The 15,326-nt window shown below is 64.9% G+C and overlaps 9 protein-coding genes across 9 annotated transcripts in view; 5 read left to right on the top strand and 4 right to left on the bottom strand.

Annotated features, from left to right (window-relative positions):
• AMSG_02109 (U6 snRNA-associated Sm-like protein LSm3) overlaps positions 1 to 169 on the bottom strand; it is a 607-nt gene extending 438 nt beyond the window's left edge. The window contains exon 1 of the mRNA XM_013905684.1: positions 63 to 169. Coding sequence (XP_013761138.1) covers positions 63 to 155 — 93 coding nt within the window. The 5' untranslated portion in view covers positions 156 to 169. The remainder of the gene's footprint in view (positions 1 to 62) is intronic.
• Positions 170 to 268: 99 nt separating this feature from the next.
• On the top strand, positions 269 to 2,742 carry AMSG_02108 (uncharacterized protein). The gene has a single exon (XM_013905683.1). The coding sequence runs from the start codon at positions 294 to 296 to the stop codon at positions 2,424 to 2,426; it is 2,133 nt and encodes a 710-aa protein (XP_013761137.1). The 5' UTR covers positions 269 to 293; the 3' UTR covers positions 2,427 to 2,742.
• AMSG_02107 (pyruvate dehydrogenase complex dihydrolipoamide acetyltransferase) lies at positions 2,470 to 3,780 on the bottom strand (the record flags this gene model as incomplete). The annotated part of the gene is made up of 1 exon (XM_013905682.1): positions 2,470 to 3,780. The coding sequence occupies one exon, from the start codon at positions 3,778 to 3,780 to the stop codon at positions 2,470 to 2,472; it is 1,311 nt and encodes a 436-aa protein (XP_013761136.1).
• A 622-nt stretch (positions 3,781 to 4,402) lies between these two features.
• Positions 4,403 to 5,694, top strand: AMSG_02106 (uncharacterized protein). The gene is made up of 2 exons (XM_013905681.1): positions 4,403 to 4,606; positions 4,846 to 5,694. Exons 1-2 carry the CDS (start codon positions 4,438 to 4,440, stop codon positions 5,355 to 5,357), a joined length of 681 nt encoding a protein of 226 aa, XP_013761135.1. The 5' UTR covers positions 4,403 to 4,437; the 3' UTR covers positions 5,358 to 5,694.
• Positions 5,695 to 5,744: 50 nt separating this feature from the next.
• AMSG_02105 (uncharacterized protein) lies at positions 5,745 to 6,749 on the bottom strand (the record flags this gene model as incomplete). Its single annotated transcript, XM_013905680.1, has 3 exons — positions 6,703 to 6,749; positions 6,456 to 6,552; positions 5,745 to 6,162 (listed from the first exon to the last, which is right to left on the bottom strand). Exons 1-3 carry the CDS (start codon positions 6,728 to 6,730, stop codon positions 5,745 to 5,747), a joined length of 543 nt encoding a protein of 180 aa, XP_013761134.1. The 5' UTR covers positions 6,731 to 6,749.
• A 179-nt stretch (positions 6,750 to 6,928) lies between these two features.
• On the top strand, positions 6,929 to 9,131 carry AMSG_02104 (uncharacterized protein; the record flags this gene model as incomplete). The annotated part of the gene is made up of 1 exon (XM_013905679.1): positions 6,929 to 9,131. Exon 1 carries the CDS (start codon positions 6,972 to 6,974, stop codon positions 9,129 to 9,131), a length of 2,160 nt encoding a protein of 719 aa, XP_013761133.1. The 5' UTR covers positions 6,929 to 6,971.
• Positions 9,132 to 9,227: 96 nt separating this feature from the next.
• On the top strand, positions 9,228 to 10,969 carry AMSG_02103 (uncharacterized protein). Its single transcript, XM_013905678.1, has 2 exons — positions 9,228 to 9,383; positions 9,618 to 10,969. Exons 1-2 carry the CDS (start codon positions 9,254 to 9,256, stop codon positions 10,940 to 10,942), a joined length of 1,455 nt encoding a protein of 484 aa, XP_013761132.1. The 5' UTR covers positions 9,228 to 9,253; the 3' UTR covers positions 10,943 to 10,969.
• A 216-nt stretch (positions 10,970 to 11,185) lies between these two features.
• Positions 11,186 to 14,458, top strand: AMSG_02102 (uncharacterized protein; the record flags this gene model as incomplete). Its single annotated transcript, XM_013905677.1, has 1 exon — positions 11,186 to 14,458. One exon carries the CDS (start codon positions 11,186 to 11,188, stop codon positions 14,456 to 14,458), a length of 3,273 nt encoding a protein of 1,090 aa, XP_013761131.1.
• AMSG_02101 (uncharacterized protein) lies at positions 14,154 to 15,247 on the bottom strand. The gene is made up of 2 exons (XM_013905676.1): positions 15,156 to 15,247; positions 14,154 to 14,983 (listed from the first exon to the last, which is right to left on the bottom strand). Exons 1-2 carry the CDS (start codon positions 15,225 to 15,227, stop codon positions 14,483 to 14,485), a joined length of 573 nt encoding a protein of 190 aa, XP_013761130.1. The 5' UTR covers positions 15,228 to 15,247; the 3' UTR covers positions 14,154 to 14,482.
• Positions 15,248 to 15,326: the final 79 nt, after the last annotated feature.

Below are 15,326 nucleotides of genomic sequence, written 5' to 3'. Positions count from 1 at the left end.
CACCCCCCCCCCTCCCACCACACACACACACACACACACACACGCCCATGTACAACACGTACATGCAGCTTCCCGGCAAGCTCCCGCTCTCCCCGCATCTTCACCACCACCCGCTCGTTCAGCGCCAGCCGCAGCAGATCCAGAGGGTTCTCCATACTGACTCAAGTGTGTGGCTGCCTCCGACTAGGCCGGCTCGGTGCCTTCCATGCCGCTTCCCTTGCCACGCGCACCTCCTTCGCCCGAGCTGACGACAGTTCACAGGCATAACATCTCTCTTGCCACAGCAAAGAGGCATGGCCTCGTTGAGGGCATCGGGATCTTCGTTGTGGTCGGTGAGAAGCAAGGCGATGGGCTATGGGCGAGGCGGGAAGGAGGCCGAGGAGGAGGAGGAGACCGGCCCGTTGTCGGTCGAGGCCGTAGTCTCGACCTCGACGTCGCGGAGATGGCGACAGAGCGCTCCGCCGTTGGACTATGGGCATGGTGCGGGCCATGTCGACAACGCGTACCACTACTTGTGGGCCAAGCATCCACAGACCTATACCTCGGCCTCGGTCCGCATCCCGGACACGCTGGTCATTCGCAACGGCCGACTCGACCGTTACTACTTTACCTCGAAGAAGACCGGCTCGATCATGCGCAAGCGGGCAGCCAAGACCACAACTGACGAGGTATACAGCGAGCTGATCAAGGTCGACCGCTCGGCGGTGGTCTTTGACATTGTGGCGTACTCGATCACGACCGAGGAGAACTCGGACGGCGAGCCGTTCACCTGCGCCGAGTTCCACGACAAGGCCTCGCTCCGGACGCTGCTGTACGACTCGTTGCCACGCAACGGCATAGTGCAAAGGTTTGTGGCGCCGCGCGGGGCGTACAACTCGACGCTGCGTGTGGCATGGGCGCCGGACATGCTCGACATCGAGCGCCGCGACTCGGTGCACAAGCTCTCCGAGCTCCGCATCACCCGCAACGCCCGCGGAGCGACCCACGAAGGCGAACTGCACGACTCGCTGCCCGTGGTCCTCAACAACCGCAATCTGAACAAGCGCCTCAAGGCCATGGCCGAGCACCTGGCCGCCCACATCACCGCTGCCTCGCCGCAATCGTACGTCGTCCGCGGCATGGTGTTCAACGTCAAGCAGGACGCCGCAGACCGCCTCTGGTTCACCTACTTCTCGTCACTCGACGTCGAGTCCAAGGTCGGCAAGATCGGCATGCCTTCAGACATCCGTACTGTCGCCCTCTCGCTCCGCGCCACAGACACGCGCTCCGGCTCGGATGCGCTTGCCCGTCGCCGCTCGCGTCTGCAGGGCCTCACCGCCGCCACCACCCGCCGCAAGTCGTCCAAGCGCTCAAACTACATCCCATGCCCGGCCTGCCTGCATCCTGTCGAAAAGAACCGGTTGTATCCGGTCACCTACCGCGCAGTCATGACCCACCACCGCCGTACCTCGGCCTCGCCTGGCCGCTCGGCCTCGTCGAGCCTCGCCCCGGGCATTCCCCGCATCATTCTCGCGCTCGAGCCAAAGCTCACGCCACTCGACTATCGCATGCTCCGCCGCGATCCCGCGTTTCTCGCCCGTGAAGCTGGCGTCTGCGAGCCGTGCTGCCTTGACATCACCGAGGTTGAGCTGCAAGCCCTGGGCAAGGCGCCGCACGCCTTTGCGGCCTCGCTCGACTCGCCGATCCGGGTCATGCCCTCGCGCTACGGCGCAACGCTCTCCACCAACCCACGGTTGGCGACGCCGTCACGCTCGCCCTCGCGCTCGCCCTCGCGCTCGCCCTCGCACCACCCGCCCCGTTCACACTCCTCTCTCGGCTCGGCCTCGCCACCGCCGCCGGTCCTCACCACCCACCGGGTCCGCGCCCATCACCTCACACTTGACGATCTGCTCCTTGAGCCCCCACCAGACGCCAAGCCTCCGCCGGAAGTCGCCCAGCTTCATGCTGGCTCGCCGCCTCCGACCTCGCTCTCGCCGACCTCACCCATCTCTCCTTCAACGTTTTCTGATCCCGACGGCGACTCGATGGGCAACGAATCGCTCTCCCTCGTCGCCCTCCACCACGAGCCGCAGCTGCCCGAGTCGCTTGACATCGCGGCCGAGCTCTCTGCCAGCCGCGAACTGGGCGGAGAAGGCGCTAGCGATGATGACGACGATATGGCTGCCGGCGTTGTCGCGCTCCGAGCGCGGGCCAGCGTCTCGCAGTCGTCGCCGACGTCGTCGCCGCCAGGGCTTGCGCCGCCGCTCGCCCCGCTCCGCCCGCTGCACGCCCCCTCGTCGCGGACGACAGCCACCGACGTGCTTGTCGCCGCCGGTCTGTCGCCTGCCGAACGATACGCTGTCATGCAGCGGCGGCAGCAGCGCAAGCTCGCGGCTGGCTCGCCCAGCCCATCCCGGGCGCAGCGGCTGGCGCCGATGGCGCCGTGACGGCGGCGCTCGCGCGGCCTTTTTCCAAGCATGATTCAATGGGCTACAGCAGCATCGACAGCGGGTTCTCGACGTACTTCTTGAAGACCTGCAGCCAGCGGGCGCCGACAGCACCGTCGACGACGCGGTGGTCGCACGAGAGAGTCACGGTCATGACGTTCGACTCCTTGAAGCCGGCCTCGGACGAGGTGTCGGGCACAACGCGCTTGGAGCCCGAGCCGACAGCAAGAATGCACGACTGCGGCGGGTTGATGATGGCAGTAAAGTGCGAGACGCCGTAGGCACCGAGGTTGGAGATGGTAAAGGTGCCGCCCTGGTACTCCTGCGGGGCGAGCTTGTTCTCGCGGGCGCGGGCAGCAAGGTCCTTGACCTTGTGCGAGATCGAGACCAGGCCGCGCGACTCGGCCGCGTCGACGATGGGGGTGATGAGGCCCTTTCCGGTGTCGACCGCCACCGAGATGTCCGACGAGTGGTTCTGGCGGATAAAGTCACCCTGCCACGACGAGTTGACCTCGGGCACCTGCTGCAGGGCGAGCGCCGAGGCCTTGACCACAAAGTCGTTGATCGAGAGCTTGTACTCGTCCTTGCCCTGCGCGTTAAGCTCGGAGCGGACCTCGAGGAGCTCGTCGAGGGTGACGTCGACCGAGAGGTAAAAGTGCGGGATGGTCTGCTTGGACTCCTGCAGCCGCTGGGCAATGACCCGGCGGACGTTGTCGAGCGGCACGTCGGTGTACGCCGCACCCGACGCCACCGCCCCAGCGCCCGCGCCTGACGCCACAACCTGGCTTTGCGAGCCAGTATCCACAGCCTCCAGCACATCGGCCTGGACGACCCGGCCGCCCGGACCGGTCCCGCGGATGCCCGCGAGGTCGACGCCCGACTCGCGCGCCGTGTTCTTGGCCAGCGGCGAGGCAACAACGCGGTTGCTGGCAGCAGCCTTGCCGGTTGCCGGCTTGGCGTCGGCAGGCGCGGCATCCGCCGCCTTGGGCGCAGCGTCGGCCGCCTTGGGAGCACCGTCGTCAGCCTTGGGCGCCGGCTTCGCGTCGCCAGCGTCGGACGCGGGGTCATAGTCCTTGAACGCCGCCACGTCGTCCTCCTCCTCGACAATGATGGCAATGAGGTCACCAACCGGGATGTTCTCCGTCCCGGCCTCCTTGAACAGCCGGGCAACGTACCCGTCCTCAGTACTCTCCAGGTCGAGCGTGGCCTTGTCGGTCTGGATGGAGGCCATGACGTCTCCGCTGGCGATCTCCTCACCCTCGGCCACCTCCCACTCGGCCAGATTGCCAGCCTCCATGGTCGGCGAGAGGGCAGGCATGGTGATCTTGTAGTGCTCGGGCAGGTCGGCGTACATCCGCCGCCACCTACTCATTCCATCGCCACTCTCCGCCATCAGTCTCCCTCCATCCTCCTCCCCAGCACACACTCAAAAAATGCCTCAACGCCCCCCTCCGCCTCACCCTCACCGACACATGCTCAAGCTCAAGGTGCGTACATCATGGCTGCCCACGCAGGCGTGGGGCGCGCAAACGAAGCACCTGCCATGCGGAACATGTTGCTTCTGCTTCTCCCGGAGCTACAGAGTCTAGTGTAGCCCTATGGCCTCGACACCGTCTAGACACCGCCGCTGCAGCGTCGCCTCGGCGAGCGAGTCACTCGGCCGAGTTGGCCACGTCGGCGCTGCCATGGCCAACGGTTGGTCGACATCAGGGTGGCCGATGTCGTTGATCAAGGACGGGGAGAGGGGGGAAGGAGGGGGAGGGGATGGACATGTGGAGGGAGTATCGGGATCGAGGACAGTTGCGGTCGGGTGGGCGGCAAGGGAGGAGGGAGGGGGGGAGAGGGAGGAACGAATATCTGAACGAGAGTTAATCGAAGGAGGACGAGGTCGATCGATCGGTTGGTTGGTTATTGGCCGGAGGGCGAGCGGGCGGGCGGGCAACGGGCGCGAGAGCGACCGCGTGCAGAGCGAGGGCAACACGCTTCTTGTCGAGGCGCCGGTGGGGACAGCATGTCCTTCCGGAGAAAGAAGAAGTTGGGCTCTGCGCTCAAGAATGTGGAACTGCAGACGGACGAGGTTATCCGCCAGGGCTGGCTGCTCAAGCAGGGCAACCGGATCAAGACGTGGAAGAAGCGGTGGATGGTTCTCAACCGGGCCTTCCTCCTGTACTTCAAGTCGGGTACGTACAGCGAGCAGAGACGCCATACCCATGCATGTATATCCCTTCCTTGGTGGGTGGTACTGTCTCTTTCCCTTCTACCCTGCCATAGCCCCCTTCCCCGTCGTCTCCCTGTGGGGGCGTGCAGGTGGGCCGTTCGTTTTTTGGCGACCGTCCTTGGCGCGGTCATGGTCCAAGGTGGGGAAGGGGGAGAGACTCACATGGGGGCGGATGCTGATGCGGGATGCGGTGGCGGACAGCGGCGGTGAAGGAGTCGACCCAGCCTCAGGGCGTGATCAAGATTGCAGAGATCCGGAAGGTCCAGATCGCCGACGTGCACAAGAGGAAGAAGTTTGGCTTTGAGATCCATACACGGAACAGGACGTATCCCATGGCGGCAGACTCGGCCTCGGTCCGCAAGGCATGGATTGTTTCGATCCTCAAGGCTGTCGAGGAGAACAAGGCCATGCGCGCCAAGGTCAAGAAGGGCTCGGCACAGCTGCACAAGGCGCTGCTGTCATCGAGCACCGGCGCTGGCGGCAAGGCCAAAGCCGCACCGTGGGACCCGTCGGGCGAGGACTACGCCTCGGGCACCATGATCATCGTCGCCAACTCGGACGACGATGATGACTCCTTTGACGCCGGGACTATGGTCATCAATCCTGGCGGGGGGCGCCGTCAAGCGCGGGAGCAGCCGACGACGACGACGACGACTTTTACAACGCCGGCACCATGGTGCTCAACGACTCGGACGATGAGTCCGGCACCATGATCCGTGGCGCGTCGCTTGCGCCCGCCCGCACCGCCGCCGCCAGCGCCGGTGGCGCCAAGCCGTCGTTCCTGCAGTACATGGAGGAGAACGAGGTCCAGGACGATGCCGCCTACCTCGGCCAGGCCGAGAGCGGAAAGGACAACTCGAGGAACTGGGAGGGGTTCTCTGCCGACGAGCTCCAAGCATTCGCTCAGGCCATGGACAAGCAGCGTGATGCTGAGATCCAGCAGGTAACCTCGGTCTTTGAGTCCCTGCGCATCGCCACCCTCTCTGCCATTTCCGAGCGCACCGACTAAGGCTGGTCTCTCTGATCTCCATTGAATGCTATTGATGTACGGCTGTCCTACTTATGGCCTACTTATGCCTCCTTGAGTGGCAGTTTACCCTCTACGCGTTGACCTGGATGTCCGGCAGCGCCATCACAATGTCGCCCATCGGCTCGACGGCCATGCCGGCGACGGCAGCGGCAACGGCGTCGACAGCCTCGGCCCCGAGCTCGGCAAGCGCCGGCGCCACGGTCGTCTCCTGCAGCACTGCTGCCGGGTCGGCGTTGGCGTTCGACTCGGCCGGAAGTGCAAGCAGTGCTTGCAGCGCCGGCGCCGGTTGCACCGTTGCCAGCAGCGATGCGTAGTCGGCCTCGCGCATCCGCGCGTCTTCGGCTGACAGAAACTCGGGCGTCTGCGAGATGTCGATCAGCGACGACGCCGTCTGCTCCACAACGTGAGAGAAGAACTCGCGCTCAGCAAACCGCATGTCATGCGGCGAGCGGCCCATCTGGTCGTCCGGCAGCACCGCATCGTGGCGGCTGAGGGGAGGGAGGGGTGAGTGTGGGCGTGGGGTAGCTGAGGAAAAGGTGGCAGCAGCAGCACTATGGGCAACAACAGCAACAGTCTCAGCCTCGGCATCTTGGTCCTGGGGAGTAGACATGTCCTGGCTTGAGCCTCGGTGACGATGGTGGCTTGTGGCTGATGGTGCGAGTCACCCGCATGTGACTCGCAGCCCAGGCAGGAGGGGGAGGGAGGGGGGGGGGGGGGGAGGGAGGGGAGGGGGGGGGGGCATGGGTGAACGAGGGGGAGGGTGGGGGGAGGGAGAACATACTTGGCAATAGGCTGTGACGATGCGCCCTGTGCACCTGCGGGGCGTGCCTGTGTGGAGGTGTTGGTCGACTCGACCCGTGTCCGTGACTCCTGGATGTCTGTAGGTGGCGAGGAGGGGGGAGGGACAGGGGAAGGGGGAGGGGAGGAGGAGAGGAGGGGGGGGAGGGAGGGAGGGAGTGAGTGAGGATACAGAGGATGAGGTGGGGAAGGGGATGGCACAAGTGGTAGTCATCTTAAGCAGTTCGTACCCCTGTTCTTCGACCCGTTGCAGCCCATGGTATGTGTCTGCGAGACGTGTGCGCTGCCAGTGGCGGTGGCGGTGGCGGTGGCGACCACTCTCTCCATCCCGGTTCCCCTTCCCCCCCCTCCCCCCCTCCCCCTTCTGGCGGTCGTCACCCGTCACTCGTCAGACACCAAGCCCATTCCCGCCTCCACACACACGCACACACAGAGAGAGAGAGACACACACACACACACACATACATACACACCACATTCCCTCTTTTTCTCTCATCTCATGGCTTCTGGACGCCGAGGAGCAAGCAAGTACCGTGCCCTGCTGCTTGGGTTGACCAAGGGTGAGGCCGGTGCCCCACCGCCGCCGCCCGACTCGCCGCCATGGCCGACGCTGCTGATGCTCAAGGTGGATGTCGACGTCTTGGCCGCCGCTGTTGCCAAGCCGGACTTTCCACTGCATGCTCTGGTGGCGGCGGCAGTGTTCCACGCGGCGGCGGCGATCGAAGCGCCGGCGGAGAAGCCGGTGGCTACGCGTGCCGCCAACGCGCTCGCTACCCTCAGCGCGGTTGTCAACGCCGTCATCACTGCCGAGGCCGAGGCCCGTGGATCACGCAACGTGTTCATCGGCTATGAGCTTCTCTCGCGGCTGGCGCCGTTTGAAGCTGTTGACTCGCTGTTTGTCGGCCTCCTGCAAGATGTTGCCCGGCTGCTGGCGGCGGCCTCGCCGCGCCCGCCAACCAAGGTTCTCGCCGCCGCAGTTGAGCTCGCGCTGACGCTGGCTACTGCCTCACCGCTCTTGGATCAGAACACACTGCTCGAGTACTTTCAGCTGGAAGATGTGCTCGGTCCGCTGCTGGTGGCGCTTGCCGATCCGGTGCTGCGTGTCAAGGCCGGCGCGCCGGTCGCCACTCTGCTCACGCTTCTGCTCTCTCACATGCGTGACGAACGCGAGTCTGCGCTTCGAACCCAACTGGCTACCCTCGATCGCGAATCGTCACTCACCCCGCTCCTCGACCTCGTCCGTGCCCGCGTCAAGATTGCACTGAGCAAGCTGGGCAAGGCGCTAGTCGACGCGCCGGCGACCCTGCCGCCCACGGCCGGCCCACCGCGGCCCTCGCTCACCTCTCGCATCTCGGCCGTCGGTGCCTCAGTCCTCTCGCTGGCGAGGCTCTCCAAACCGCATGCAAGACCGCGGCTGCACGCGGGTGGCTCGACACGGGTGCTCTCGGCCGCCGAGGCCGAGAGCCTCCCGTCGCTCGCGGCGCTTCTTGCTGCGGCCTCGACACCGCGACTTCTTCTCCCGCCGGCCTTTCTCCTTGTCGCCCTCCTCACCGCCAACCGCAACGTCGGCGTCCTGCTTGAGGAGGAGCTTGCGGCGTCGGTCGCCGCAGCCGCTGCAGCTGTCTCCTCGATCGCCGCCTCTGACGGCAGTGCTGGGCCATCAGCGCCGCCGCCGCCTGCAAGGGGCTGGAAAGCCTGGCTTCCGACATGGAAAGCTGGCGCGATGCGCAGTGCTCCGGTCGCACCGCAAACTCGGGTCGGACTCGGCTTTGATCGCCTCGACATGGCCGCCGCCTTTGTGGTCTACGCGCGCAAGGTTTTGCAGCTCCCGCAGGCCAACGACGGCATTGTCGCCTGCCAGTCGATGGTTCTTGTCGGCGTCCAGGTCCTCCTCGAGTCGCGGCAGCTCGGCCGCATCCTGGTTGACAAGTCGCACGGCCTAGTCCTGGGCGACGCTCGTGCGAGGGCGCCGCTAGCCATACACATCCTCGGCGCCACCCTCGAGTCCGCTGCGCAGCATTTGGCCTTCGCCCGCCAGCTGCCCGTCATGCACTGGCCGCTCGATCTTGTCGGCCGCTGTCTCGGCTGCGTCCACCGCGTCCTGTACCTCATGCGTCGGGCCAAGGCACGGCTCGACGTGGCGTGGCCCGGCATGGTCACGCTGCTGCTGGAGATGCTGGCGTCGTTGGCCGGTGCAGCCGCCGAGCTGAGTGTGGCCCAGGGCGGGCCGCTTGGGCTCGCTGTTGGCAATGCCATGCTCATCCTCAATATGATCATACAGCACGGTGCCGACTTTCTGCCGTCGTCTGCCGTCTACGACGAGGTTTTTCTACTCCTGGCGGACACGGCAGCGCCCACCATCGCCGCGCTTCCAGCACTCCTCCAACACACAGCCGCAGGCGTTGCCGGCAAGCGCGTCGCAGGCGCCATCCGCGGCCTCGACAGCTCGCTGGTCTTTAACCTCACCGAGATCGTCGACCACTTCCGCGAGCCGCTCGCCGCCCGCCGCACCAAGTCCGCCGAGCAGGGCCTGGCCGTCATCCAAGCCCACTTTAAGACCCTTGTCCTCGTCCTCGACATTGACGTCGCCTCGTACAACCGCTGGTCCGAAGATGCAGATCGCGCCCTCCTCCTGCATCTCCCGCACTTTCTGGTCTAATACCCCTTGACGGTACGTGCGATTGCTCGGGCGCGTTGTCGCCCGCCTCAAAGTGAACAGCACAGTACATGACCACCTTGGATTGGCCCGAGAGCCACCTGTCTCACCGACAAACTTGCGACATGCGTCTTGCTCTCGTCGCACTCTCCCTGGCCATGGCGGGCCTCCTGGCCGCTGCCTTTGCAGCCCACACTCCCAAGCCCACCCTTGCTGCCATTGGTACTCTCATGGCTGGTGCTGCCAAGAAGGATGGTACGTGTTCCGAGTTGGGGCGGCCGTGAGGAGGGAGGAGGGGAGGGGGAGGGGGAGGGGGGGGAGGGAGGAGAGGCGGACGGCGGCAGGTTGAAGCTGCCGCGTGCATGTGCGCTGCTTTTTTTTTTGCGCACCGCAACACGCTCTCACAACACACGCTCTCTCTCTCACACACACACACACACACACACACACCAACGTACGCACGCACGCATGTCACGGCTCGGTTTATAGTCTCGCTGCCGATCGGGATTCCGCTCGCTGGATACAACCACGGCGACCGGCGGGTGCCCAAGTGGCCGCTGCCGCAAAAGCGCAAGTACACGACGTTCATGATGCCGTCTGTGGGCATCATCGACCCCACGTGGTGCAAGGTGCTCATTCTAGACGACGGCAAGGGCACCCAGCTTGCCTTTGTCACCCTTGATGGCATCGGATCTGACGAGACGCTCAATGGGATCGTGATCGAGAAAATCCGCGAGGCCGGCTCGACGCTTACCATCGAGAACATTGTCTTTGCCTCGTCGCACACTCACTCGGGGCCGGGCGCCATCTCGCCGCGGATGCTGTGGGCGCTTGCGCCGGCGACGGATCTCCTTGTCTACGAGCTCCAGCAGGAGCTTGCCACCAACATTGCAGCCACCATCATGGAGGCGCACGCCGCCATGGAGCCGGCAGTCATGGACATCGGCATCGAGATGGTGTACAACCTGACGGTCAACCGTTGCGCCAAGGATGTGCCGTGGCTCGCGCGGGACCACATCGACCCGAACATGGGCGTCATCGCTGTGAACAAGGCCGACGGCTCGGTCATGGCCACGGTCTGGAACTTCGCCTTCCACTCGGTCTGCTACGGGCCGTCCAACATGAAGCTCTCGTCCGACCTGGCCGGCGCAGGCTGCCGCGCCATCGAGGCCGCCGTCGGCGGCGTGGCTCTGTTCGTCAACGCCGACGCTGGCGACGTCGACCCGGCGCCGGGCATGTGCAACGGCGGCTCCGAGTCCGAGTCCAACTTTGTGGGTGGGAAGCTCATGGCCGATCGCGTCGTTGCCCGCCGCGCCGCCCTCTCACCCACTGCGGACGTCACCATCACCACCGCCTTTGTGCAGAACCCGCTTGGCAAGACCGATATGAACCTCACCCTCGCCCGCATGGCCAACTGCACCCGCGGCGGCCCTCTTGACATCTGCTCCTTCTGCGAGATCCTCGACTGTGACGCGAACCTCCACCTCGACGAGGAGTGGCTCGACGAGAACCCGTGGTACGTTGCTGCCCGATTCGACATCGGCGACAAGCACATCGGTGCCGTCACCATCCCCGGTGAGCTCCTCACCACTCCCGGCGACGCTCTCCGCGCCGACATGAAGGCCATGGGCTACACTGACGCCATGATCTGGGGCTACTCGGAGGCCCACGGTGGCTACTTCCCTTCCTCCCGCACCTACGACCACATCAACGGCCTCTACGAGAACCAGCTCGCCTTCTGGGGCCCCGACACCGCCGATAAGGTTGTCTCTCCGGCCCGCACCCTCCTCGAGCAGATCAAGCCATCGTCGTGACGGCGATGGGCGTTTTACCCCCCCCCCCCCCTGCCTAGCCCTCGGCAAGCAGCTTCCACATGCTGAACACCACGTTATGCTACCCTTAAACCATCACTGCATTTTCCCGATCATCGCCCGCCCTGCCCTCGCCCCCCACGTCGCCTCCATGTCCGTCTCACCCGAGTCCCGCCCACTCCCCCCCCCCCCCCCCCCCTGTCCTCCCAACCCGCTCCCCACACACACACTCTCCTCGCACCCTCGATGCACAAGCTTCTTGCATCCGGGACCGAGGTCATTGTGGCCTCGTCAGGCACGCTTGCAGGCGAGGCGCTGCTGCGGCTGGTGGTGGGCGGGGGTGCTGGGGCCGAGCCGCCCGAGGTACCCTTTCTCTCGGCCCTCGTCCCACATCTGCTGGTCCAGGCATCGACACTATACGGACCGGGCGATGTGGACTCGCTGATGGCGGCCTGGTCAACTTCACTCAATGTCGGCGCTCTCGCCTATGCCACCGTTCATCTCGACGTAATTGTCCCCTTTGCCGCCGTCGACAAGGCCATTGCCCTCCTCGCCAACCTTGTCCGCCACCCCGCGTACACCGTCGACCATCTCCACGATGCGTACTACACACTCGCCAATGGATCGTCGGCTGAGGGCAGGCACGAGCTCACCGCTGTTGGCCTCCGCGACTCGGGAAGCGAGTCGCTAGGGGAGACCCGGCTGGCCGAACTTGGCGACGCCATCAGTGCCAACCCCGACGAGGTCATCGCAGCTGCCGACGCCTTCTACGCCAAGTGGTACACGCCAAGCAACATGGCACTCGTCGTCGTCGGTGATGTCGAGCCCGAGCGGGTCATCTCGCTGGCCTCGGCTTGGTTTGGCCCCTCCGATGACCGCGCCTGTGTGCTCTGCGGCAAGCACGGCCGCAGGTGCTCGTCATGCCGCGGGCCGACGTACTGCTCGTCGGCATGCCAGAATCGTCACTGGGCCAAGCACAAGGCTCGTTGTACAACCTCGATTGCGCCCGCAGTCGAGCGCATTGACGCCGCCCGTGCCGCCGTCGCTTCCAACAGCATTGCCCCCGCCGCCCGTCACCAGGCCTCGTGGCACAGCCTTGAAGACCACATCGCGCAGCTCGGCGACCGCCCGCGTGTCATTGTCATGTCTGGTCCCAACGACTCGGTCGAGCTCATTGTTCGTCTCACGTCGCTGCCACGCATGTCTGCCCCGCGCCGCGCCGCACTGCGGAGCTGTCTCGAGCAGGCCGTCGGTCTGCGCCTGGCCATGGCCCATGGCGCCGCTCTGCTCTCCACCGGCGTCGAGCTCCGGTGCGCACCGGGCCTTGATTTGGCCATCATTACGGTCACTGTTGCAGACGGCAGCATTCCACCTGTTCTCCACTCGCTCATCGGTGTGGTGAGCGTCCTTGCCCGCGACGGTATGCTCGATCTTGAGCGGAGCATGGCTGTCTCGGTCATTTCGTACCACGACATGACCATGACTGGTCTCCAGCATGCTGTCGCCGATCTCACCCAGGACTGGGTCATCGGCCTCACTGCTGAGCAAGACTACACACCCGCGGTTGGCCTCGACGCCACCGCGGCCGACTGTCCAGACCTGGAGAGTCTCAACAGCATTGTCAAGGCCGCGCTGAGCGTGGCGCCGTCGCAGATATCGCTCCACATCGCTTTCTCGTCGTCGCGTGACGAGGCAACCACTCTGTTCCGAGTCGCCGACAACCTAGGTGTCCTTCAGGCTGCACTCGCGGCCTCGATGGCCAAGTACTCGAAAATCGTGGACGACGCGCTTGAGGCCAATCACACTGCACCAGCCTGGATCTCCGAAGCCGCTCGGTCCAGCGGCGAGGATACCTTTGCCGACGCAGCTGGCCAGCTGGCTCCGCCGTCGGCAGTGGTGGCGACCTCGTCGCCGGCGTCTCAGCTCATGGGCTACGCTGCCAACTCACGGACGTACGCCAACGGCATGACTGTGGTGTGCATGGCGCTGCCGTCGATGAGCCACGAGGTTGCGCTTATGATCCGCGGAAGCCTTGTCGCGCACGACACAGGCTCGGCGCCCAACGTGCAGGCGTGCAAGGATGCGTGTCGGGGGCTGGAGCTGCTCCTCACCGAGCGCTGGCCTGGCCTCTCGCAGCTCCACACCAAGCGGTCGATGCTTGGTGTGTCGGAGATTTCGGTCGAGCTGAGCAATACAGACGTGCTTATCGGCATCTCTATCCCGCATGCGCTCCTGCAGCGGTTTGTTGTCATGCTCCGGTTGCTGATGACCGAAACGGTGCCACCCGAGACGCCGGACGAGCTCGACGGCTCATGGCTCAAGCGACAGGGAAAAGACCTGACAGGACGGATCCACGACAAGGCTGTCAAGCGGCAGGTGACCAAGGCGCGAAACGCGCTCTCGCACGGCCGTACCACATCGCTCCCCAAGCGCGGCCTGCTCGGAACGGCCGTAGCTCATCTCTTTGGTCTGATCCCCTTTGACGAGACGTCGACGGTCTCGGCCGCTGACGTGGCGGCTGGTGAGGCCCTGCGGCGGCTGGCGTTTGGTACACCTTCGAGCGTGACTGTCTCAGCGGTGGGAGCTATTGACGACGATGCATTCCATGCCATCGGAGCTCAGTATCTGGCCTCGATCGAGAACAGGTGTGCGTCGCTTGACGCGGCAGTGGCCGACGCCGAGGCCCTTGGCCTCCTGGTCCAAGACGGGAGCAACTCGCTCAGACTTACACCGGACCTTCCGCCGGGTGAGGAAGTAGTGGTCGAGTTTGGCGGAGACTCGCCACGGGCAGCGATGTCGCTCCTGATGCCTGTCCAGCTGTTTGACGCACGCGACATGGTGCTTCTCACGGTGTGGACACACCTGGTGTGCGCTCAGTTTGAGTCGGACCTCCGCGGGTACGGCCTCGTCGGCGCACAGTGGGAGCTAGAGAGTCTGGACAACGCCACGATCATTGAGTACCCATCGTTGGCGTACGGCGTCATTCGCATGGAGGCGTACACCGCAGCGCTGGAGATGCTGAGCGACCAGTGCCGCGGGCTCATTGACCGATATCGGCTCGGGTACATCATGGGCGCCGATGACGAGAAGGGCCTGTTTACGTTTTCCGAGACGGCGGTGAGCTCCTCGATTGCGCACCTTTCAGTCATCGTCGGGCTCACGCTGCAGCAACCGCGGCTGTGGGTCGAGGCCATTTCGGCCAAGAACGACATGCTCGGCCAGATCGATAGCGTTTACTCGTCTTGGAAGCATGCCGAGTCCGAGGGGGTGGCGAACGACGAACTTGCCGCCTTTGCGGCGCGGCTTCTGACCTCGCGGATCCAGATCGTGGCCACCATGCCGACCAACACAGCGTCGCCAGTCGCACGGGCGGCCCGCTGGTTCGGGCGCGTCACCGCCAGTGTACTCGGGTGCTCGTCGACGGCGGCGGCAGCGGTCGCCATGGGAGCAGCCGCCGCTGCGGCGGTGGCTGCCGCGGTACTTGTCGTTCGGCCACGCGTCTTCACCAGCCTGGTATGAAGATAAAGATTACGATAAACAGATCTAGATGTCATCATCACCAACCTCCTCAGCAGCGGTCTCGGTCTCGGTCTCGGCCGCGGTCTCGGCCGCCGCCTCGCTCTCGCCCTCGCCCTGGGCCTCATCGCTGGCCTCGCCCTCGCCCTCGTCCTCGTCCTTGTTCAGTGCAGTCTCAAACATGTCGAGAACAAAGCCGTAGTACTCGTTGTGCTGGACAAAGCACTCCCGCATGGCCAGAAAGTGCTCCTGGCACTCATCGGGCATGTCCTCAGTTTCGCGCTTGACGCACACCTTGTCAAAGGCCGAGTACTCGACACCACAGGGCCCTGCCCGCATGTACGCGCACACAGGGCACTCGCCCGGAATGGCATCCGTCTCCGATCCCTCACCGGCCTCCGATCCGTCCGATCCCGCGCCCTGGGCCTCGGACGACGACTGGTCCTCCCACTCGGAGCCCGAGTCAGATCCCGAGTCCGAGTCCGGGAATGGGTTGCTCGACGATGCCTCCGAGCTGCCGTCATCCGACTGTCATCTCCTCTCATCGTGAGTCCCTCCACTCTCACGTCCACCCCATCCACCCCATCCTCTCCGCTCATCCATCATCGCCTCGGCGTGGCGACGCGTCAGCAGCAGCGGATCCCCCGACGTGCGCGGGCGGGGGAGGGCATGGCCAACTTGACAAGGCAAGCAAGCGTACGTAAGATTCGCCAGAGTCGACCACAGGGATCTGCAGTGGGTCAATGGCAATGACAGGGCGTTCGTCGGCCATAGCTAGCGATGAGTAGAGTTGAGTGGGTGGCGGGTGTCAGCGGGGGGTGGGGGAGGGAAGATGCTGAGTTGGGGGAGGGGGAAGGGGAGGGGGAGGGGG

This window comes from Thecamonas trahens (genome assembly GCF_000142905.1).
Source record: "Thecamonas trahens ATCC 50062 unplaced genomic scaffold supercont1.8, whole genome shotgun sequence".
NCBI classification, from domain to species: domain Eukaryota; order Apusomonadida; family Apusomonadidae; genus Thecamonas; species Thecamonas trahens.
Note: the sequence above shows the minus strand (reverse complement) of the source record. Positions and strands in the feature narration are given on the sequence as shown.

Bases quoted from the DNA above. Each gene is read 5' to 3' on its own strand.
- AMSG_02103 (XM_013905678.1), top strand. From the start codon at position 9,254: ATGCGTCTTGCTCTCGTCGCACTCTCCCTGGCCATGGCGGGCCTCCTG. The intron at 9,384-9,617 runs GTACGTGTTCCG...CTCGGTTTATAG, and splicing joins TGGTGCTGCCAAGAAGGATG to TCTCGCTGCCGATCGGGATT.
- AMSG_02108 (XM_013905683.1), top strand. From the start codon at position 294: ATGGCCTCGTTGAGGGCATCGGGATCTTCGTTGTGGTCGGTGAGAAGC.
- AMSG_02101 (XM_013905676.1), bottom strand. From the start codon at position 15,227: ATGGCCGACGAACGCCCTGTCATTGCCATTGACCCACTGCAGATCCCT. The intron at 14,984-15,155 runs GTACGCTTGCTT...AGGAGATGACAG, and splicing joins TCGACTCTGGCGAATCTTAC to TCGGATGACGGCAGCTCGGA.
- AMSG_02106 (XM_013905681.1), top strand. From the start codon at position 4,438: ATGTCCTTCCGGAGAAAGAAGAAGTTGGGCTCTGCGCTCAAGAATGTG. The intron at 4,607-4,845 runs GTACGTACAGCG...GGTGGCGGACAG, and splicing joins CCTCCTGTACTTCAAGTCGG to CGGCGGTGAAGGAGTCGACC.